Here is a 23,662-nt window from a genome sequence, read left to right as displayed (position 1 = left end):
AGGCTGTAAGGTACAGGCCAGGGAGATGACAAGTCAGACAATCAGGTGAAGGATTGCATAGGTGACAAGTATATGAGGTTGAAAATCAGACAATTTAGGAGGTCCCACTTCAGGCAGGTTGTGGAGTCAAGTGATTCAGACAGGTAGGTTGAATAGGTTGTAAGTGAGGTAATCCAGACAAGTCAGGCAAGTCACAGGTCAGGTAGGTGGCAGATAGAAATTAGGAGAGGAAAGGAGGAACGGTTCAGGAACAGTGACATACAATTTGGGAGAAGGAGAGAAAATAAGGTGCGAATGAGGAGACGATAGTTAAGGGAGAGAAGTGAGAGCTCTTTAGGCTGGAAGTTGTTTCTCTTCTCAATCAAAGATAACTGATTTGATTATCAGCATAAATGTTTTTGGTATTTTAACTTCTTCCTCTCTGACCTAGAAAATAGCTTATTTTCACTTACAAACCTCCAAATTCATAGTTTTACTCCTGAAATCTCAAGGTTTTATATGTGAAGATAAAATTAAGGTACCAGTTACATAGTTGACATCTCAGTAGTGTCAGTGATAGCTCTTTGCATTCTTCATGGCTGGCAAAACACTTTTACCTTTTGTCCTTTGACTTCCTAACAATTCTGGGTAGACAATATCATGTCCATTGTCAATTAAGCTTTTTTTATGTGTGAGGCACCAAGTGCCAGACAACATGGCTACACTCCCAAGCTTTTCTTTGACTCAAATGCCCTCGAGAATCCCTTTCCTTCCTTGCATGCCCTAAAGACTCAGTCTGCTTTCCTCTCCCTGAAAGTTGGACCTACCTATTCCCCTATTTATCTTGTAGCACTGAAACCAGAGTAGGATGCAGGCTCTCAGCGTCCTTCTTTGTTCCTCTACATGAAATAAGTACCTTTTGTTTTAAGATTTTATAGCTCTTCATGCCAGAGAATCAGATTCAGTATCATAAATAATTAACAAGAGCATACAGTTTCTAGAAATGCCACTGAGCTTGCAGAGCTTGTAGCATTGTTGTTGAAGCTCCTCATAGTACTTTCTCTGAGTCCCTTCTCAGAATTTCCCCATGGAAGTTTCCCAAGTTCTTGTTTATACTACTAGAATTTCACCCCACCTCAAGATAACCTTGGTCTCCTTGGCATTGGTGGTAGGTGTGGAGATGAAAATCAGTCTAATCTGCAATATCTCAGTGTATGTTACTGACTTCTTACTGTCTTCTAAGTATTATGGGAGCAGGTCCAGCAGGCCTACCTGAAATTAAGCTCCAAAAGGGTTTCCACAATTCTTCCACAGTTTAGTCTGCATGCCCTCCTCTCCCCTATCACTGTATTAATCCGCAGCTCATGATATGCAATAAATAATCAGGACAAATGGGCAAGAGGGTTGATAAGCCTACAAATGTGATCTCTATCACCAATTTTTAAAGTTTTGTCCTTAGGGATTTTATCTGTGCTTATCTGGTGCACACAGCACATGCCCATTATCATTGGTACTAGATGGATTTTGGTGCTTGGTACTAAGTTCTTACTGAGATCCATCTATGCCATTCTCAGTGTCCAACATCAACAGATAAGGTGGACACTATGTCAAATATGGAAAAGGCAAAAGAACCACCTCAAAGAATTAGACTGTCATGAGAAGGAAATGGAAATGGGAATTTACAAAAGGGAATGCAACAATCATTGGATATTCTCATTCATAGATAAGGATATTTAGAATGTTAGAAAGCGATGGCAGTACCTAACCGGGGTAGGTACTGAGGCCAGGGCATATTTGAGAGATATCTACTGTTTTCTGTCCTCAGTCCCTTAAAGGTAGGCTCCTTGTGTAGTTTACCCAATTTGGGTTGAGCATTCCCTCCACCCCTCCATCTCCTTAACCTTTTTACCTTGGGACTTAGAATATAGATCAAAATGAAGGCTTTCTATTGAAGACTATTGAACAACCAAGGAAAATATAAAAATAAACTTCACTTTGGAGAGGTAAACGCATCTGCTTTTAAAATTGAGACTAGAAAATCTTAAAGCTGTTAAATAAGAAGGGAAAAGGGTGAGAAGATAGGAGAAAGAGATAATGAGAAGAGAGAAAGGAGGGGAAAAGAGAGAAAGTGCAAGAGAGAGCAGATGAGAGAAGAATCATGAAATTGAAGAACAAAGAATGGGAGAGAGAGAGAGGAGAAAGGAGCAAGCCTGGAGTGGGGCAGAGGCAGACAGGCTAGAATTAAGAGTGTGGTTTTGGTGTCATAAACCTGGGTTCTATAGCATTAAAAAGTTATATTAAATTTATCATACTTAATCAGGAATGAGATAAGGATGCCTACTATTACTACTTCTATTTGACAGCATCTCGGAGACCTTAGCTAGTGAAGCAAGGTAAGAAAAAGAAATGTAAATACTGGAAAGGGAAAAAAAATACTTATTTACAAGTGACATGATTTGTGTGCACAGAAAATCCAAAAGAAAATACAGTCAAGCCACTACAATTAATAAGTGAATTTAGCAGAGTCTCTAAGTCAATGTCAATATATAAAAATCAGTTGTGTTTCTATATATGAGCACAAATAAAGAAAAATGGAAATTTACAAAATAATGCTTTTTCAATAACAACAACAAAAACCTTCAGATGCCTTTCTGAGGCTTATTTTTCTCAAGTGAAAAATTAGGGCAGCAACAGCAGTAAAATAATAATAAATAACAGTGGTACAGCGGCTAGAGCTTATTGAGCACCTACAACCTGCCCAACATTGTTCTAAATGTTAATAAGGGTTATTTCTTTTAACCTTCACAACAACCTTTTATGGTTACTATGAAAATTAAATGAAGTAATGTGTGCAAAATACCTAGCAAAATGCCTTGCAAATAATTAATTCTCAATATATTTTAGCTATAATAAAAACAATTACTATTTTAGAGAGTCTCATCAGCTCAGTTAGAACTAAACTGCCGCTCATTTGACTTAAGATCTTTAGAAACAATCACATGTTGTTATTGTTTTTTGTAATTTTAAATAGCTTATTAATTCATATATTCAGCCAGGCACTGCTCTATAGTCTAGGAATATAATGGGTAAGCAAATAGACAAAATCCATGGCCTAATGGAGTTTATAGTTTAGTGAGGAAAACAGACATAAATCAAAAGATAGCAAATTGTGCTATGAGGATAATGTGCAAGGAGTTATTAGAATATAAAAGAAGTGAACCTGGTCTGGTCAAGAGAATGAGTGAAGCCTTTGCTACAAAAAATGACAGTTGAGCTGAGTTCTGAAGGTTAAGTGGCACAGGGGGCAGAGGTAAGACAATGTTTGATGCAGAGGAAGCAGTCTGTCTAGATGTGGTGAGGGTTGAAGGTGGAGGGAGGGAGAGCTTGGCATGTTTCAGGAACTGAAAAATAATGTCTGATTGGCTGGAATGCAGAGAAAGAGAAGGTTGTTCTGTAAGCTGTGGCTGCAAAGGACAGGGGGCAGGTCATCAGAGCCTTAGGAGGCATTTTTTGCAATTATCCTAAGAGCAATGGATAGGGAATTCACTGTAGGGAATGATGATCTGATTTGTGTTTTGAAAATTTTTCTCCACTGAGGAGGCTACTACTTTGTCTCAGAAGATAAGAAGTTAGGTTAGGCTAGGATGACAGCAGTGAAGAGAGGAATTAGTGGGCATACTTGAGAGAAGTTTAAGGGGTAGAATTGATAGGGTTTGGTATTAGCTTGGATGAGGGAGGAGGAATGCGTTGATGCCTCCTTAGGCCTGACTTGTAGACTTGGGTGAAAGGATTGACATTCATTGAGATAGGACAATCTTTTCTTCATTGTGAAATAGCTTGTCTAACTTTATATTGGAACTTGAGAGTGTATTTGAAGTATTTATTTTCCTGTGGAAATTTGAATGTCTTCCTTATGGGAAAAAGAAGAGAGGTTTAAGGTACTGATTTCGGAAGCTTAGGGATATTGATACCTTGATTTTCCCTTTGACTTTCAGTAGATATCAGATTGTTATACCTTTGGCCTTAAAAAAGGCAGAGATATCAAGCCTATACATTATTACATTTAGAACCAGTCTCCTTCCCTCTTTCCTCTGTCAAACATTTTTTTTTTTCCAGTCTGGAAAACAGAATGGATTCAGTCCAGAAATCTGTAGGTCTTCAACTTTTTTATTCAACTTAAAAGTATATATATTTTTATTGACACATCTTCACACACATACAGTCCATACATGGTGTACAATCAGTGGCTCACAGCATCATCACATAGTTGTGTATTCATCACCATGATCACTCCTAGAACATTTGCATTACTCCAGAAAAAGAAAAAGAAAAAACTCAAATATCCCACAACCCCCACCCTTTCCCTCACTTACTACCAGCACCTCAATCTATCTACTTTACTTCATCCCCTATCCCCCCCATTATTTATCTACCCTTCATCCATATTCCTTTACTCATCTGTCCACACCCTGTACAAAAGGAGCATCACACACAAGGCCTTCACAACCATACAATTACACTGTAAAATCTATATCCCCATACAATCATCCTCAAGAACCAAGGCCACTGGAACACAGTCCAGCCGTTTCAGGCATTGCCCTCCAGCCACCCCAACACACCACAAACCAAAAAGGGATATCCATATAATGCACAAGAATAACTCCAGGACAGCCTTTCAATTTTATCAAACTTCCAAGTCTCTTCTTAGGTTACCAAGTAGTTAGATGTAAGAAGATAATTCTTGTGGTCAGATCATTGTTTCATCCGTGGTTATACAGACTGAGTAGATATTGAGATCTAGCTGTTCTGAAATTCTCTGCCTCTGGTTTGTATTGTCCTTGGCAAGTATGCCAAGGCTAGAAAATACCTTAAAATAATCTTGGTTAAAGCCCTCATCTGGCAGTGTTTAGAGTGATCTGAACAAGCCTGTGAAAAGGCCCTGGAGTTGACACAGGCTTCCCAGGACTGGTTGGCAGTCTTTAAGTCTTGGTATTCTCTCAGAGAAGGTCTAGGCACTGCAGATCAGAGTTTGAGCTTTCTTAATCCCCTGCCACTTTTATGTACTTAGCAGAAACCATCCTGTAGGCCTCCCCTGAAGGGAAGAGAAGTCATTAGAGGTATAGTTAGAGGACAGTGTGAAATGGGAGGGCAGTCCCACAGTCCAACCCCTTGCTTAGGCACTAGACTGGGGTAGGGATGTACTGATGATGTGTACAAATATATGTGTGCACCTCTATTCAGGTGGTAAGTTCCTTCTGTCTCTCTCTTTTGCACACATAGACATATTAGTATCTTCAGCCAGTACCTGCTTCTTTGTCATAGACTGGCAGCCTCCTTGGTATTGAAGAATGGGAACAAGATTTCATGTGCTGCCTGAGTTCATGTGCAGCTACTAGTCAGTGGGGTCTGCCCTTTCCCTCCCATCTTGCCCAGCTAACAACCTGATTCAACCCTTGCCTCTACTGCAGCACTCCACCTCGGTGAGCATCATGGGCTTCTCCAACACTCTGGAGATGGAGCTGTCAACTCCCAGGCTGTCAAGGACCATAGATCCACAGATTCAGAGCATGAAAAGCTTGACAGCCGGCCCTCCCCCAGCGGTGCCAAGCTTGCTGAGTGGGTCCACCCAAACCATACCCAGCTTGATGAGTGGTCAGAGCCAAGCCATACCCAGCCTGACAGCTAGTACCCTGCAGACTGTGCCCAGCCATGCACATGGCCCCCCACAGCCCATGCCCAGCCTGATGAGTAATTCACCCCAGGCCACCACAAGCCTGGCAGGTGATCACTCCCAGACTGGGCCCATCCTAATGTCTGGTCACACCCAGGCTGGGCCAAATCTGGCAGTTTGTCCTCTGCAGAACATGCCTCTACCTTCTGACATGCAGTTGGAAACGGGATCCAGCCCCAGCCCTCGCTCTGTCCGAGCTACAGGGAGCCTGTGCTCTGGGGATGGAGCTGATCACTCCCTGGGAAATGCTCTGTGTAAGGTAAGTTTTGAGGATGTTCAGCTTCCTCTGCTAATCACTGGACTTATCACTGAGGGCCTCATCCTTCCTTAGCTTAACAGTTCTGAAACTGCTAATGGCAAAAATGTCTTTGATTCTTGTTGGTGTTTCACTTTCGAAAGATGGAAAGTGATGATCCCACCCGCTTCACTGACTCTCTGGGACAAGTCCTCACAGCCTCTGGTTTGGATGCTCCCAAGGATTTGGCTATCCCCTCAGATCTGGAGGAACCAATTAACCTCTCGGTGAAAAAATCTCCACTGGTGCCAGTGGTCAGCACGTCCACAGCTCTGCAACAGTATCGGAACCCAAAAGGTGAGACACGAGTAAGCAGTTTGCCTTTTGTACAGGCCACAGACTTGAGCAGATGGGCTCAGTACTTCCAGATAAGATAGAGCCAGCAAACTGGGGGAGCAATTTTTCACTCTGAGGCCAAATTGAATTCTCCTCTCTAGAACTGAATTTTGATGCTCTTCTGCTTCTCTCATTGTGGCCACAACTGATTCAGTCATGGCCAGGATTTGCCTCCTGTAATATTCCCCATGCAAAAATTCTTAGGGGTTTGGGAATTTAGGATAGGGAAACAAGAAAACTCTCCCCAGAAGGGTTAGCCTTGGAAAAATATTATAGGGAAAAGAACATACACTTTGAGTTCTGGAGACAGAGCTTGGAAAGCCAGGTGTCTCTTTATTTTTCATCCTGAGCAAGATATCTAACTTCTCTGAACTGGTTTCTTTCTCTGTAAATGAGGCTAATCAAAACCAATCTCCAGTGGTCTAAATTCCCTTCACTGTGGGGCACAACACAAATTCACATTACTGCCAGTGCAAGGCAAATCCTTGCTACTACTTGTTCTTGTTTGTAAGCTGCCAGAATGTGATATACCAGAAACAGAACGGCTTTTAAAAAGGGGAATTTATTAAGTTGCAAGTTTACAGTTCTAAGGCTGTGAAAATATCCAAATTAAGACAAGGCTATAAAAATATCCAATCTAAGTCATACCTTTGTTTGAGAAGGCTGATGATGTTCAGGGGTTTCTTTCTCAACTAGAAAGGCACAGGGCGATGTCTACTAGGTTTCTATCCAGGCTCCTTCAGTGGCTTCCCTGGGGCTCTGTCTATTCTTTTGTCTCTATTGGTTCTAAAGCTTTTTCCAAAATGGTTCCCTCTTAAAGGGCCCCAGTAAGAAACCCTGTCTTGAATGGGTGGAGACTTATCTCCATGAAAACTATCTAATCAAAAGTTATCACCCACAATTGGTTGGGTCACATCTCCATGGAAACAATAGAGAAGATTCTACCCAGCAATATTGAATGAGGATTAAAAGACATGGCTTTTCTGGGGTACATAATACCTTCAAACTCGCACACTACTTTATAGGATGCTGGAACAAGTAACTGTAGTAAAACCACTTGGTAACTTACTCTGTAGGAACAAGAGTTACTTGGAAGTAATGTGAACTTGTGTTATGCCCCATAATGAAGGAAATTCAGACCATTGGAGATTGATTCTGATTCTTTGCTCAGGTTCCCACACTCCTTTTAAAATGATACTAGCTAAAGTTTCTTTCTTCTGTGGAAGGTAAGGTCTAGTTGGAAAGTTTGGAAGTGATGCCTTGTGATCATTTGGACTTTTCATTTTGTATAGGGGTGGCCAGTTTGTAATGATCAGTCTATTTCCTATACATTCAATAAATGTAAACAAGATAAATTTTCTCCTTTTTTCCCTCACACTGGACATAAGACCAACTGAAAATTTATCCATCAATTAATAATTAAATATTTATTAATAATTAAATAATAAATTATTATTTAATAATAAATATATTATTAACTGCATTTCATACAACTAAGTATTTTGGATGTTGTTAGCACATATGGTAGGTTTTCCTATAACACATGTAACAGTGCTAGCACTGAGTAGGTGCTTAATAAATGTTAGTTCCCTTCTATCTCCCCAATTCTGCCTCCCTGTCCATCTACGCAGACTTTACTGCACAGGGGAGGGCTGCTGGAGGCCTCTTGCCATGAAGTGTGAGCTGGATTCTCAGGCAGTGCTAGAATCCCAGCATCTAGCTGAAAAGGCAGAGGCTGGATGGATGGAGTGAACTCCCAGAGTAGGCAACACCAGTGCATTAGGAACAGATTTATGAGCTCACTTTGAAGATGTGAAGCTGGCCCCTCAGTGCCTGACCCAATACTCGACTCCTAGGCAGCTTCTGAGTGTTATCTGTGTTCATTTTTTAAAGAGAAGGTGGCCTTCCTTCTCTCTTAGGAAGGTATACATGGTAGGATTGTCACCACTATTTGATTACAGTATGGGTCATGATTGTGTGACCTGTGTGTGGCCAGAGGTGTGAGTTGCAGATATGTGTGAAGGGTGTGGGTGCCAAGAGTAATGAAAGATATGTGGTTATTGCTCTGTAATTTCAGTTAGGGGTAATAAGTGTGTGTTAACACATGTTTGATTACAGGTATGGGTGTCAGGTGTATTGACACAAATTTATGCCACAGATATTTTTTGTCTTTTGCCTTAGAGTTTAAGAATTTGGAACAAGGAGCCCTAGAGCTGGATACAAAAGAAAACCGGAGCATCAGGTATCAGACTCCTGGCTGAAGCTCCTCCCCCACCCTCAGCTTCACATCCTTGGAGGCTGACACAGGAAGTTAGCGTCCTTGGTGACTTAACTGGAAGTAGAAGTTTGCCTGCAAGTACTTTCCTTCAACCCAAGCTCCTCAAGGGGGTCTGGTGGTTGGATGTCTGGGAGGGTATGAGAGGATGTTCTGGCTCCTGCACTGTGAGCCCTGTGCTCTGCATGCAGTACTTACTCTTCAGGGAGTCCCCCTTCCTTGACCAGGGGCAGCACCAAAAGATTTCTGAGTGTCTGACAGTGCCTGACTAGGCCAAGCTTGGGAGGAGGGCAAAATATGGGTCTTTGGAGGGTTGGACTGAGGAAATCTGGAGCAGTGGTTCAGTTGTAGGATCATGGATGGACCTTTCTTAGAGGTTGGGTCCAGAGAAAAGTCCCAATGAGACCCAGCAGTGTCCTTCTGGCCACAGAGCCTTCAACAATGAGCCCAAGATTCCCTATGTGAGGCTGGAGCGACTCAAGATCTGTGCTGCCTCCTCGGGAGAGATGCCTGTGTTCAAGCTGAAGCCACAGAAGAATGATCAGGATGGGAGCTTCCTACTGATCATCGAGTGTGGCGCTGAGTCCACCAGCATGTCAATTAAGGTACCACTTTGCTATTCTGCCTTGGCCTTGAACGTTGGCCAACCCAGGAGCTTTTCCTTTCTGTCTGCTAAGAATTCTGGCTCTGGGCTATGGCCCTGAGGGGTGCTACAGTTTGGCCAGACTGTATCCTGCTGTAAGGGGCCTGTGAGATGCACATTAGGATTGAGCTGTGCCAAGGTCCATGGGATTTGGCTGACTTAGAGTCTGGAATGAGTGGTTCTCACAGTAAGTGTTCAGGGCCTGTCTGTCCCTCCCTTCTCGAAGAAACTTGTAGGTGCTATTCTCTGACCACTCAGACTCACTTCTTCTCTAAGGTCAGCCAGGACAGCTTGCCTGATGCTATTGAGGCCCCCAGTCTGGGCGGAAGAAAGGTCACTGTCACTTCTCTGGCTGGGCAGCGGCCCCCAGAGGTGGAAGGTGCATCTCCTGAAGAACATAGACTCATTCCTCGAACCCCTGGACCCAAGAAGGGCCCCCCTGTTCCAGTAGAGAATGAGGACTTCTGTGCTGTGTGCCTCAATGGTGGAGAGTTGCTGTGCTGTGACCACTGCCCCAAAGTATACCACCTTTCCTGCCATGTGCCAGCCTTGCTCAGCTTCCCGGGGTGAGTCATGTCCAGCCCAGGGCCATCATCTGGCTAGGAGGGCTATCTTCCAGGGATTATTACTCCAGGGCAAGCCCCACAATCTCTTTGGGATGGGCTTACCCTCCTTCTTCTGGGCCTGTGTAAATGGCAGGTTAATGAGTTGGTGTCTCTACGGCTGTGTGCCTTCTGCACACAGACAGGTAGATGTTTGAAATGTGATTGATTTCTATTCCTCCTCTGTTCCCACCTTCTTGCTTCATACAGATTTGTCTCTATACTCCTGCTCTAGCTTCTTTCTTAGTGCCTATTTTCTGGATTCACTGAACCCTGAGTTACTGAATTGCTTTCAAGTTTGTGGTTAGGAAACCATTCCTTACAAGGCAGGGCTGGGGACTCAGTTTCTCATGCCATCATTCTCCATGCCTGCCTTGGAACAGAGGGACAGGGAAGGGTGCTCTGGGTAATGCATTGAGACCTAACTTGGCCTCACTTGCCTATACAGAGGAGAGTGGGTATGTACCTTGTGCCGCAGCCTGACGCAGCCCGAGATGGAGTACGACTGTGAGAATGCCCGTTATAACCAGCCTGGAGTGAGGGCACCTCCTGGCCTAAGCACATATGACCAGAAGGTAGGGAGGGGTCTCTGAGAACAGGGTTCTCTGTCCAGGGAGTTTCCCTGTGCCTATAGGGGCCGAGGCTTGTCAGAGGGATGAGGGGCCTCCTCTGATACCTCTCTTTTGAGGTATGCCTGGTTTCTCGGCCCATGGAGGGTTTTTTTCATGAGTTTTCTTCTGCCAGATGTTTTCCTCTGACTAGGGAGCCTGAACTGTGTCTTAGTGTAGTGGCTACTACTCTGAGGGACAGAGCCAAGCCCTCAAAAATAATTAGGATCACCATCTTCAGTTCTTATTGAGGGGGACCAGAATAAAGTAACGCTTGCCAATTCTGATTTCTGCAGAAGTGTGAGAAGCTGGTGCTGTCCTTGTGCTGCAATAGCCTCAGCTTGCCTTTCCATGAGCCCGTCAGCCCCCTGGTAAGAAAGGGGCCTTACTACTTCTGTCTACTACTGCCTTTTCTACTCAGAATACCTTAGGCCATGGGGTAGGATCGATGTGTTACCCAGGGTGGACTTCGAATATAATGACTGGAAGTAGTGACAATATTAATTTGTGATAGTCCAGGGAACCTGGGGGCCATGCCACTCCACCCACCCCGCCAATTGCTGTTGTATCAGACTTGACTTGACAAGTGACCTGTTCTACCTTTTCTCTTTCTCTTTGTCTTCTTCCTCTATTCTTTTGTTCCCGCTGCTCCTCACCTTTCTCTTTTCTTCTGTTCTTTCACTTCTATTCCAACTCATTCTCCACCTCTTCTTCCTTCTTATCTATATCTCCACTATTTCTCTCTTTCTCTTCTACCCTGGAGGCCCGACATTATTACCAGATTATCAAGAGGCCCATGGACCTGTCAATCATTCGGAGAAAGCTGCAAAAGAAAGACCCAGCTCACTACACCACCCCAGAGGAGGTGGTATCGGATGTGCGCCTCATGTTTTGGAACTGTGCTAAGTTCAATTATGTATGTTCTACCCTGTTTTCCTTCCTCCTATTTCCTAGTGATCTCAGGACTGTCATGGCTGGGTGGGGGATCAGGTTTGGTTCTGACCTGTTTGGAGGATCTGGGAGAAGACCTTCTTGGCCCTAGCTTAGTGGTTGCTTAAAAACTCTCACCTATACTTGGGCCTCAGCATAGACTCAAGAAGAAGATGGAGATGGACTGGTCATCTGTGAGTACCTATCAAGGCCATTTCTGTTTTAAGAGCTGATATCAAACTAGTTATACTAAATCCCAGGGAGAAAACATCAAGTTCTAGACATCCCAGAACCCAGGTTCAGGCGCTAAGCTCTCTGTATAGCTCTTGGGGTACCTGGAGGAGGTGAGCTGGTAGAAACAGGGCAGACTGTCACTGCTCTTCTTCCCCCTCAGCCTGACTCAGAGGTTGCAGAGGCTGGCCGTTGCCTGGAAGTGTTCTTTGAGGGCTGGTTGAAGGAGATTTATCCGGAGAAACGGTTTGCCCAGCCAAGGCAGGAGGACTCAGACTCCGAGGAGGTGTCTAGTGAGAGTGGTTGTTCCACGCCCCAGGGCTTCCCCTGGCCCCACTACGTGCAGGAGGGCATCCAACCCAAGAGGCGGCGACGACATATGGTAAAGAGGTGCTGCCAGCTGGCAGACAGGTGGGTGGGTAATTGGGCAAGAAGTGGAGCACCCGAATAGCATATACAGAACAAACTAAAGTGAAGCTGCTCGGGTGCCATAGAAATGGTGATGACAATAAGCTCTCACATCCTACCCCTTAGCCTATAAAGAAGACGGGGCAGTGTGGGCATCATCAACTCCATTTACCAATGAGGATTGAAATTCACAGTCACCCAGCAAATTAATGGCAGAACTAGGGTCACCCAGCAAATTAGTGGCAGTACTAGGGTGAGAAACCAGGTCTCCTAACTCCCATTCAGTATTGTACTACACTGTGATGCCCATAGAAAGAGAAATACTTGATCTTAGTGCCTCAGCTCTACTTGGGTTTGAGAGAGAAAAGAGGGGGCTCTTTTTCAGCCTTTTGACATAAGGAATGAAGGAGAGATTTATTTGCCGCAAAAAGAGGTCTTCTGATCTACCTGTGTAGACCTGAAACATCAATTCAGTGCTGCCTAATTCCACTGAAATGTATTGCTTGACTATCATGTACCAGGGCTGACCAGCCACCTTCAGTTTTTATGATTCTCAGCAAATCATAAGAATCATAAAAAATCATAAAATGAAGATAGTAGCTTCAGTGATTTTTGTTGTTGCATTCTTGGTCTATAATAGGACACTTTGACTCTGGGGAATTCCCATTCCACCATTTAGCTTTTTCACCTTAATAAATCCTACATTTAGCCATTACAATTCCAAATATATATATTTTTTCTCTTTAGGAGAATGAGAAAGCAAAAAGAATGTCATTCCGCCTGGCCAACAGCATCTCCCAGGTTTGAGAGCTGGAAGGAGACTGAGCACGCTGGCAGCTGGTGCCCCATCCTGTTGACCATTCCTCTTCACCTTTCAGCTCAAACTCTTCAGATTGTGGATGTGAGACGAGTCTTGTTGAGCTGTGTAGTGCTCTTCATTGCCATTTGCAGTTACATTTATTTGGGAGCCATAGTGCATCCACTGCAGAGAAGATTTCAGTAATAAAAAGCAAGGTGGGAGATATTCCCTATCACCAGAATAATCAGATATGCAGGGTCCACTTGACAAAACCAAGCCTAGTCAGGCTTGGGAGGATCAAACTTCTTTGGTGAATTCTTTCTGATGAGGAAAGCAGACCTTTCTCAACTTTCAGTGTCCAGAACTCAGGAACAGTGTATATTCTGTCCTCCTCCTGGGCTCAGAAGTGGGTAAAAACAGAGGAGAGAGGTTCTGACATACGGCAGGCCTGTGATCCCTGGCCCAGCACAACCAAAGTCTGTTACTGTTTGCCTTTGCTTGTCTTGCTGGGACAGAGACACTGTGGGCAGGATAATGGAGGCTTCTGGAGGCTACAGGTCTCAATTGGTGCCTGTTTGGGTTCTAATGGTTTTCAGGGTATTTGTTTTTCATGTCCCTTTTCCTGATGTCGACTTAGGTGACCACTGTGAAAGTGCTCTGGATAGTATGGCATTCTTAACTGGGCTGGTTGACTGTGCAGAGACTTCTTAAATCTCCCAGCTCAGATTTCACTTGCAGGCTTCAGAAGATGTCAACTTGAGAGTCTATGCTCTTCCACTTACTTTGGACTACCAGCACTTCTTCGATGTCAGAACCTGCCTTCTTAGAAGTGATTATTGATACTTAGGTGGCCACTCCTTCAATAACTCCATTCAGAGGTCTGGATCCTGAGTTGTGCTTGGGAAATTTGTGAGGCAGTAACTGTCTGCTTCAGGTACAGAGTTTCCTGGGCAAGGAGAGTGGCCCACAACCAGCTCACACCTCTGGGCCTCTCCTGCTTAGAGATTCTAGTTCTCAACCTCTCCAGGTTCACAGAGCCAAAGATCAGAAGTAAATCCTCTGATTAACTTGCCCCCAGGCGATCCACAGCCCAGAAAAAGCCCAGATTCTCCCTGCAACCCTTTATGTTGGAGGTTGGAGGTCAGAGGGCCTGACATGAGCCAGATATAGACATTAATAGGGGAAATTCTGTCTAAGGTGGAGAAGGGGAAAACTGAAATTCAATTAAGCCAGTGTCCTTCAGTGACCCTGAAGGAAGTTCAAGACCTTAGTCCACCTAAAACTCAAGAGTGTCTGCCTCCAAGCCATGGGAAGAGAAACTCCAGGCTACATCTTCGATCTTTATGTTCCCTGCAAGGTGTGGATGAGGAAGAGCCATGAGCAGATGCCAGGGCTCAGGCCATCTTCCAAGCCAGAAGTAGGTTGTGTGAGATGTTGCTATTACTGATATTGTTGGGAAGCTACAGAAGTGGCACTTAAGTTGTCTGGCCCCCTAGACATCTTCCTTCTCTTGTCATGGCTTGACTCATTTCAAAGGAGTCTTAGATTATGGCCCTATTTTTGTTAAGAGATGCAGTTTAAGGAAATTCTTTTTTGTAGGTATTTTGCTAATGGACAAATTTTGATCAGAGAAAACATTTCTTTTCTCCTTGTAAGTTGATGGCACTGCTTATTTCCTTCTCCACCAGGCTGAGAGATCATCTTCTCATCAAAGCACACTATGCCCATTGACTTGCCATTCTTTCACCAGCATATACCAAGCTCTCCAAAGCAGGTGGGCTTTCATAATCCTTTTTTCTAGTTTAGAGTAACTAAGTCTTTAATGCTCCAGTAACCAGCACTCTTTGGACTTAGCCCTTTGCTAAGTGACGAGGGGCTCACATCACTTTCTGGTTTAGGCTTTGATCACTTCTCGATCAATTTTTAAGTCTTTCTCTCTGTTTAGTTGGCTAGACGAAGTTTTTTCTTTGCTTGCCTCACTAATTCCTGCCCTTGGTCATTGTTCCTTTGTGTGGCTTATATTCCTACTACCCTTGAGTGAGCTTCATGGTACTTTTTGTTGGGCAGCCTGGTGAGGGCTTTGGCAGGCTCAATCAGAGTCAGAATCAGATCCTTCCCTGGGTCCAAATGGAGACCAGAGGCGTGAGCAGAAATGCTTGGCTTCCTTTCTGTCAGTAAAACTGCTGGCTTGGGCATGGCCTGCTGGGCCCAAGAATCAGCCCACTGGGTTAGGGATCTTAGTGATGTGATAGAGAATCACATATTCCCTTCCCATCAATGAGGCCCTGCATGCTGGGATGGTCCCTTTAGGTACCTGACCAGTGAGGAGAGTGGGAGGCAGGGTGTTCTTTGCCACACATGTACAAAGCCCTGGTCCACTCCACCATCCCCATATTGTCTGCCCCATGGCATTGCCCTCTCCCTGGTTTGTCCCGTATACTGAGCACCAATAGTTTGAGTCATGGTTTTGTTTTGTTCTGTTTTTGTATATAGAAACAAAAATATATATTTTTGGAAATTAAAAAGAAACAACTGCTAGCTCAGTGATTGCTTTCAGTGGCTCTTTGCTAACATTTGAGCAGATCCTGCTTTTGACTGTCTCCCCTCATGGCTCCAGTTTGAAGTCATTCAAGTCTTTTGGCCCTTGACAAGGTCATGTAAAGGAAAGGCAATGCGTTCTAGATTCTTTCCATATAGAATGCAGCCCTAGAAGATAAATAGGGATTCTTAGATGTGCTGAGAAACATGACAGTGCAGTGGCTTCTTTTGACTTAGAGGGGATTTTAGCACACAAAAAAAGTTGATACAGGATAAACTTGTGGAATACTCTTCCACAGAACATGAGTAGTTTGGCCCTGCCTGACTTTAGCAATTGTCAGTGACATACCCTGCCTGCCCATGGTACCATTTCTTTAAGTGACAGCCCCCAGACTCCCTGTAAGCTCTACACCACTGCAAGCCGTGGGGTCAATCCTGGCTAGACTGGCTCCCTGCACTCATTGCTGGTGACAGGTCTTTGTTTTCCTTCTGAGACTGAGGCCTCTCCTTAGTTTATAGGCTTGGCTCTGCCCCCTCTGTTATTCCATGGTGTCAACTATAGTCCTCTTTTTGAAATCCTAAATTGAGACTTTTCTCCTTCTAGATCACCACCTCCTGTGCTGCTGCTTCTCCCATTCCCTAACTGCTCCCAAAATTGTCCCAATCTTTTACTCAGTTTGTATGACCTCAGCCCTTTCCCTGTTCTCCCAGGGTTTTATCTTTCTCTTGGACTTACTCTCCCCAGAACCCATAGTCTATCACACATTGACATTTATATCAGCAACCTGAGCTTTCTCATCCTCTCAAAATTTTGCTGAAACTATCAACTGTTCTCCATTTTCTGCATCAGCCTATTTTCTGCTCCATATGCCTTGGCTACTAAGCATGACAGTTCATAGTTGACAGCTTCAGTTGTGTATGTCAATGATAATGATTGATTATTATTGAATAATGATAATCATTATGGTAATGATTGAGAATTCTTTTGCTTGTTATTACTCTGCTTTTGCATTCACCCCTTTTCCTCTTTTCTCAGCAAATGACTAACCTCAATGGCTGCTGAACAGAGGAGAGGCTCCAAAGCAAGACTTCCTTGCTCACCTGCTCCTCTCTCCATTTCTCATTTATCTATATCTGCATTCTCATATCCTTCCTTGGTTTCCATTTTGTTCTCTATTTCTTGAATCCTGTTATATGTTCCCCAGAACTTTGCCCCATACTTATCCCACTATTCCCAATTCCTAGAATCTTCCCAACACTACCCTCTCTATTGGTTACCTCTACATAGTTTGCAAACAAGCAAAATTCTCAAGATTAACAAAGTTTTCTTCATCCCTTTCCCCTTTATATTTTCCCCTTGTCAGTCAAGTTTCTTATAAAAGGAATCTTTTTCAGGCACTTTTCTCATTTCTCACTCTCAAGCCCTCTGTAGTTTTTCATCGAAGTCACCAGTGATCTCCTAATTGCCAAATAAAATGAATATCTTTCTGTCTTCAGTTGTCTTGGACTCCCTGCAGCATTTCACACAATCTGTCACTTCCTCCTTGGAACACCCTCTTCCTGTGACTTTTATGGTCCCATAAGTTTCTGGATACCCTCTTACCTTCAGCCATAGGCTGAGTCTTCCTTGAAATCTAGCAGGGGGACATGTCCATGTTATCTGTGGCCACTTCTCCTCAGGAGTTGGATAGACAAGAAGAGGCACACCTGTTCCTCCTTCCCACCCTCTGTGTCTGCCCATTTGTGTGTCCCTTCTTTCTCCTTCAAGCCAAATATATTTACTAGCTCCTGTTGAGAGGACAGCATCTTTGAGTTCTTTCCTCTGTCTTCCACTGAGCGTAAAACCAAAATTTAGCCATATTTGCCAAGAGGCCCCACCTAAATCAGCACAAGGGTGTGGATTGGGTGCTGTAGCATCCAAGCACTAGTATGACTAGACTGTATTACCAGGCTGGCCAGCTCTTCACCATGATTCTCATATCAGTTAGAGCCTGCCACAGTCTGTAGAACCCAGGGTTGTAGAAAAACATGTTTGCATGCATTTTTCAGTGCTTCTGAACAGGAGAAGCATCCTGGCAGGTCTGGGTATCTGCCACTGAGAACAGATGGAAGGGAGATCGGTAAGTGCTCATCACTTGCTTGCTCTAGTTCTGCTGGGGGCAGATGTTGGTTACTTTCTTGGAGGCAGGGGGGTATAATGTAAAGACATATGATTTGACATTCTGAACACCTAGACTTTGGCTCTGCCAATTATGAGCTATGTGACCTTAAGTACAGTTTCTCCATCTATGAAGTTAAGGAGGGTGTGAAAATAGAGATCTGTCAGAGGATCTTTAGCTCTAAAGATAATAACTGTGATTCTAACTCTGCAGCTCAGACCACATAGGAAACAAGGGAACTCTGGGGGTGGGGCATAGCTGGGGGAGTCCTGAACAGGCAGGGCAGAGGGACTCCCAGGCCAAATTGAGCTGCTTTGAGAAAAGTTCTCATCAGCTGGTGCTGCTTCTTGCGCCATATGCCCATTACTCAAACTGTACCCTTTCTTGGATATCTAGGGAGAGTTCCTCCTAGATCTTTTCTGGAAGTGACCATTGGATTCAAGGTGATTGGGGACACGAAGGAGTAATATTGTTAGGGGAAGTGTCATTGATTTTAAAGGGACTCACACATTCAAGAACAAATTAAAAAGTTGAACTTTCTTTACCAACAATTGTGTCCTGGAGTGTTTTTCAGTGAAGATGATCAAACATGCTTCATGGCCTTCTTTCCCCAGGACTTCTGTCCATTAGGAACAGAAGATGGGGAAGAAAAGACTAAGAAGCCTTTCTCTCTGGGGCATAACTCAGCTCTCTGCTTCTTATTGCATGAACACAGCCTGCTCTTGAAAATATAGTCAGTAAGTCTGAAGTCGGGGGTAACAAAAATTCCCACCACTTCCATGTGCTAGGCACTCAAGAATGTCCTTTATATAGTGATATTCCCTGGCTGCCTATCTTTGGCTCTTTTCTCTGCTCACTCTAATCTTTACTAGGGTCCTTGTAATGTGTATCTGTCATGCCTTTTGGGGGCACTATGTCTTAACCCCTTTCCTGTTTGGGGGGAATTCCTCAGCTCAGGAGTCTTGGTGAGAGGCACAGCCCAATCTCACTTTGGAAGCTAAAAATACTAGAATCTTGCTTTTCCAGCATCCTTTGCAGCCAGAGTGCAAAATGAAGTGGGAGTGGAAAAAAAAAAATCAGGGACTACAGAAACTTCTCTCTGGTGGCACTGTTGATTGCAGTGAGGTGGGGTTTCTATGGTAATAGTGGAAATAGTATAAGTCAAAGCACCTGATACTTGAGGCAAGGATCGTTTCTTCAGTAGACCAATTCTTTTGCATGAGTTTGGGAATTGTTTCTGGCTGCATAGCTCTGAAACTAATTCTTCAGCCCCCCCAACAATTCTCTGAACAACCTAATTTTTTTTTTTAATAATTTCCTTTTCTGCTTAAATTATCCAGAGTTTGTTGCTGTAACTTGTAACCTAGAATGCTAACTGGTACTGATCTTGGAGAAACTGTCTTGGAGCCACTCTTCTGAGCTCCAAACCATATATCCAGTGGTCTATTGAACAATTCCACTTGTATGTCTCAAAGTCACTTGACACATTAGGTTCCTCTGTTCCCTTAATATAATCTTTCTCTCATATTCCCTATCTCAGCCACCAGGAGCATGGGGAGAAAGCTAGGGTATGGTATGAGAGAAGTTATGGAAGATCATATTTGAAGGAAAGATGATCATTAGTTATATTTTTAAAATTTAAAACAACACACATTTATTATACCAAACAATTATTAAAAGTATACCTGGGAGAAGCTTAGCTGGGTGTTCCTAGTTCAGGTATTCTCAGGAGGCTGTAGTTAAGAATGAGGCTAAAATCATTTCAAGGTTGAACTGGGGCTGGGGAGTCCACTTGAAGCACTCATGGGGTTGTTGGAAGACCTTAGTTCCTGGATGGCTGTCAGAGGCTTTGGTTCATATGGGCCTCTCCATTGGGATGCTCAAAGTATGGCAGCTGTCTTCCCCCATTGTGAGTGATTAAGAAAATTTTTCATTTTGATAAACTTTCAAGCTTCCAGGACAATTACAAAAATAATACATCCCCGTACAAAGAACTCCAACATACTAGATACCCCCTCCCATCAATTTTAACATTTTGTCACATTTACTGTATTATTCTTTCCATCAATCTATCAATTCATCTTTCTGTCCTTTTGTCTGTCAGCCAATTCAGCTTTTGAATACTTGAGTGTAGGTTGTATAAATCATGCTCCTTGAACACTTAAGAGTGCTTTGCAAATTTCCTAAGAACGAAGATATTCATATATGAACTACCTTAAGCACAGCTATCAAGTTCAATAAATTTACCATTGATATAAAGCTTACAGTCTGTATTCCAATTTTTTATGTCTCAATAATGGCCTCTTGAACCTTTTCTCCTCCTTTGTTAGATCCCATCCAGGATCATGTGATGCATTTAATTGTCTTTTTTTTTTAATTGTGGGAGCATATACATGACCCAAAATTACCATCTCAACCACTCCTGAGCATACCATTCAATGGAATTAATCACATTCACTCTGTTGCAGTACCCTTACCACTTTCCATTGCTGTAACTTTCCCATCTCCCGAAACAAAATCCTAAACCCATTTTCATTAACTGCCCTTTCCCCCTACCTACAGCACTGGGCAACCTGTACTCTAATTTCTGAGCTTGCATATTCTCCGATATTTTGTATGTAGTTACCATAGGGCTTAAATTTAATATCCTAAATCTGTAATGAGCTTGTTTGCTTTGATACCAATTGTATTGGTTTGCTAAAGCTACTCGCATGCAATATACCAGAAATTGAATGGCTTTTAAAAAGGGAATTTATGATGTTACAAGTTTTCAGTTCTAAGACCATGAAACTGTCCAAATTAAGGTTACCTTCACTTAAGAAAGACTGATGCTGTCTGGAACACCTTTGTCACCTGGCTGTCATCTTCTATCCCATTGCTCCTGGGCTTCATGCTTTCAACCTATTTCCTGTGGGGGTTCCTCACTTGGCTTCTCCAGGCTGGGTTTGATCTCTTGGCTTCCCTTGGCTTTCTCCAGGTTTCTGGCTTGCATAGCATCTCATAGGAAGACAGTGGTGATTGTTGGGCTCTGTCCATGTCTAGGCATCTGCTCTCTCTGTCTCCACTCCAAGCATCTCCAAACATCCATGTCATTGTCAGCTCTGAAGCAGCTGTTCTCTAAGCATCTGTATCTGAGGTTTCTCCAGAATGTTTCCCCTTTTAGAGGACTGTAGTAAACTAGTCACATCTCCATCTAATCAAAAGGCCACACCCACAACTGGTGTGTCACATCTCCATGGAAACAATCCAATCAAAGTTTCCTACCCTAAACTATAGGTCTGGCCCCACAAGATTGGATCAGAATTAAAATATGGCTTTTCTGGTACATAATAGTTTCAAACTGGCATACCAACTTAACTTCAATACTGTACACAAACTATGTTTCTGTACCTTCTGTCTCCCCACCTTTATGATGTTCTTGTCACAAATCATGTGTTTACACATTGAGTCCAAAACCACTGTTTTAGACCCTGTAGGAAGTAAAAAGTGGAGTTACAAGCCAAAAATATGATAGCAATGGCATTTATATTTACCCTTGTCATTTCCTTTACTAGAGATCTTTATTTCTTCCTATAGCTTTGATATACTGCCTATTGTCCTTTCCTTTCAACCTGCAGAACTCTCTAGCATTACCCATAGGATTGGTCTCAGCTTTTATTTACCTAGGAATGTCTTAGTCTCATCCTCATTTTTGAAATTCAGTTTTTCCAGACATTGGCACTTTTTTGCTTTCAGCATTTTAAATATGTCCTCCCACTGCCCTCTTGCCTCCCTGGTTTCTGATGAGGAATTGGAAGTCTCAGTAAGATTCTCTTGTATGTGACGCATTGACTTTCTCCAGCAGCTCTCAGAGTTCTCTCTTTATCTTTGTTATTTCACTAGTTTGATTATAATATACGATGGGGTGGGTCTATTTATGTTTATCCTGTTTAGAGTTCTTTGAGCATCTTGGAAGTGTATATCCATATTTTTTGTTAAATTTGGGATGTTTTCAGCCATTTTTCTATGAATATTCTCTGGGACCCTTGCTGTCATTCTTCTCCATCTGGGACTCCCACAATATGTATATTGGTATGCCTGATGATGCTCCACAGATTCCTCAGACTCTGTTCACGCTCTTCATTCTTTCTTCCTTCTGTTCCTCAGACTGTATGATTTCTTTTTTTTTTTTTTTTTGCATATTCATCATCATGATCATTTCTTGGAACATTTGTATCTATTCAGAAAAAGAAATAAAAAGAAAGCAGAAAAAAATTCATACATACCATACCCCTTACCCCTCCCTTTCATTAATCACTAGCATTTCAAACTAAATTTATTTTAACATTTATTCTCCCTATTATTTATTTTTATTCCATATGTTCTACTTGTCTGTTGGCAAGGTAGATAATAGGAGCATCAGACACAAGGTTTTCACAATCACACAGTCACATTGTGAAAGCTATATCCTTATACAATCATCTTCAAGAAACATGGCTACTGGAACACAGCTATACATTTTCAGACAGTTCCCTCCAGCCTCTCCACTATGTCTTGACTAACAAGGTGATATCTATTTAATGCATAAGAATAACCTCCAGGATAACCTCTCGACTCTGTTTGGAATCTCTCAGCCATTGACACTTTCTTTTGTCTCATTTCACTCTTCCCTCTTTTGGTCGAGAAGGTTTTCTCAATCCCTTGATGCTGAATCTCAGCTCATTCTAGGATTTCTGTCCCACATTGCCAAGAAGGTCCACACTCCTGGGAGTCATGTCCCACGTAGACAGGTAGAGGGTGGTAAGTTTGCTTGTTGTGTTGGCTGGAGAGAGAGGCCACATTTGAGCAACAAAAACAGGTTCTCTTGGGGGTGACCTTTAGGCCTAATTTTAAGTAAGCTTGACCTAATCCTTTGTGGGGTTAAGTTTCATAAGACTTGGGGCTCAACCTATAGCTTTGGTTGTCCACACTGCTTGTGAGAATATCAAGAATTCATCTTGGGGAAGTTGAATTTTCCCCCTTTCTCACCATTCCCCAAAGGGGATTTTGTAAATACTTTTTTATTCACTGCTCAAATCACTCTGGGATTTGTCTGGGCGTCACTCTGGACAAACCCACAAAATCTCATGCCCTACTCAAGGTTCCATGTACTTATGGTGTTCAATTAAGCTGTCTACATAAGTTATATTAGGAAATGTACTAGTGAAAATATAAATTTTGTACCAAATAAACATTTTTTTGCTTTAGTCTCACACATAAGTTGAAATTTTAAAATATTAATTACCATCTATTTTCAGCACCCTGCAGTAATGACATTCCTTTGTTCTTCCTCATGCAAAAAAATTTTTTTTAATTTGTACATTTAGACTGGATGATTTCAATTGTCTTATCTTCAAGTTCACTGGTTCTTTCTTCTGCCAAATCCAACCTGTTGTGCTCCTTTAGAGAATTTTAAACTTCTCTTACTGCTTAAATTTCTGTTCGCCTCTATTTGGTTCCTTTTCATAATTTCCATCTCTCTGCTAATATTCTCTTTGTGTTCAGCTATCATTTTCCTGATTTCCTTTAGTTCTTTGCCTTTGTTTTCCTTTAGCTGTTTGAGTATATTTAGGACCATTTTTAAAAAGTGTTTGTCTGGTATGAACTAGGTCTTATCTTCCTCATTGATGTTTTCTAAAGCTTTAATTTTCTTCTTTGCCTGGGCCATCACTTCCTGTTTTTTTGTATATTTTGTAATCTTTTCTTGAACCCTGGACATTTTGATATTTTAATGTGTATTGCTAGAATTTTGACTCTTAGGTATCTGTTCCTTAAGCTTGTATCCAGCTAATTCTGCCAGTTCCGGAATTCCAAGAACTAACAGAAAAGAAAGAGAGGAAGGAAGGGAGAAGGGAGGAATGGAGGGAAGGAGGAAGGGAGGGAATTAAAAAGAAATCACTTTTCCCAGTTTTTGCAAATTGACCTTTAGGAGTGCTCTCCTTCAAGGCTTATCCATACAATAGTTTTAATGAATAGCACCAAGCCCAAAAGTAGGGACTCCTGATCTCTTCTCTGCATGCATATTGTTTTGGGCATGCTGGTGTGGCCTTAGGAATTGCCCCATTGACCTGGATATGAGTATCTCCTTTTCCCTAGGAAATAGATTCCTC

At 42.7% G+C, this 23,662-nt stretch overlaps 1 protein-coding gene across 13 annotated transcripts in view; it reads left to right on the top strand.

Annotated features, from left to right (window-relative positions):
- The window catches only part of TRIM66 (tripartite motif containing 66), a 63,865-nt gene extending 46,998 nt beyond the window's left edge, over positions 1-16,867 (top strand). For all 13 annotated transcript variants that reach the window (XM_077113914.1, XM_077113916.1, XM_077113915.1 and 10 more), the window contains 10 exons: positions 5,448-5,969; positions 6,110-6,302; positions 8,523-8,583; positions 9,047-9,221; positions 9,536-9,825; positions 10,310-10,436; positions 10,766-10,840; positions 11,233-11,385; positions 11,794-12,012; positions 12,786-16,867. In XM_077113914.1, the coding sequence (XP_076970029.1) occupies positions 5,448-5,969; positions 6,110-6,302; positions 8,523-8,583; positions 9,047-9,221; positions 9,536-9,825; positions 10,310-10,436; positions 10,766-10,840; positions 11,233-11,385; positions 11,794-12,012; positions 12,786-12,845 (1,875 nt within the window). In that variant the 3' untranslated portion in view covers positions 12,846-16,867. The remainder of the gene's footprint in view (positions 1-5,447; positions 5,970-6,109; positions 6,303-8,522; positions 8,584-9,046; positions 9,222-9,535; positions 9,826-10,309; positions 10,437-10,765; positions 10,841-11,232; positions 11,386-11,793; positions 12,013-12,785) is intronic.
- The last annotated feature ends 6,795 nt before the right edge of the window (positions 16,868-23,662 follow it).

The sequence above is a fragment of the Tamandua tetradactyla genome, chromosome 8 (assembly GCF_023851605.1).
Source record: "Tamandua tetradactyla isolate mTamTet1 chromosome 8, mTamTet1.pri, whole genome shotgun sequence".
Classification (NCBI taxonomy): domain Eukaryota; kingdom Metazoa; phylum Chordata; class Mammalia; order Pilosa; family Myrmecophagidae; genus Tamandua; species Tamandua tetradactyla.
The sequence above is the reverse complement of the archived record's forward strand: the minus strand, read 5'-3'. Positions and strand labels throughout refer to the sequence as shown.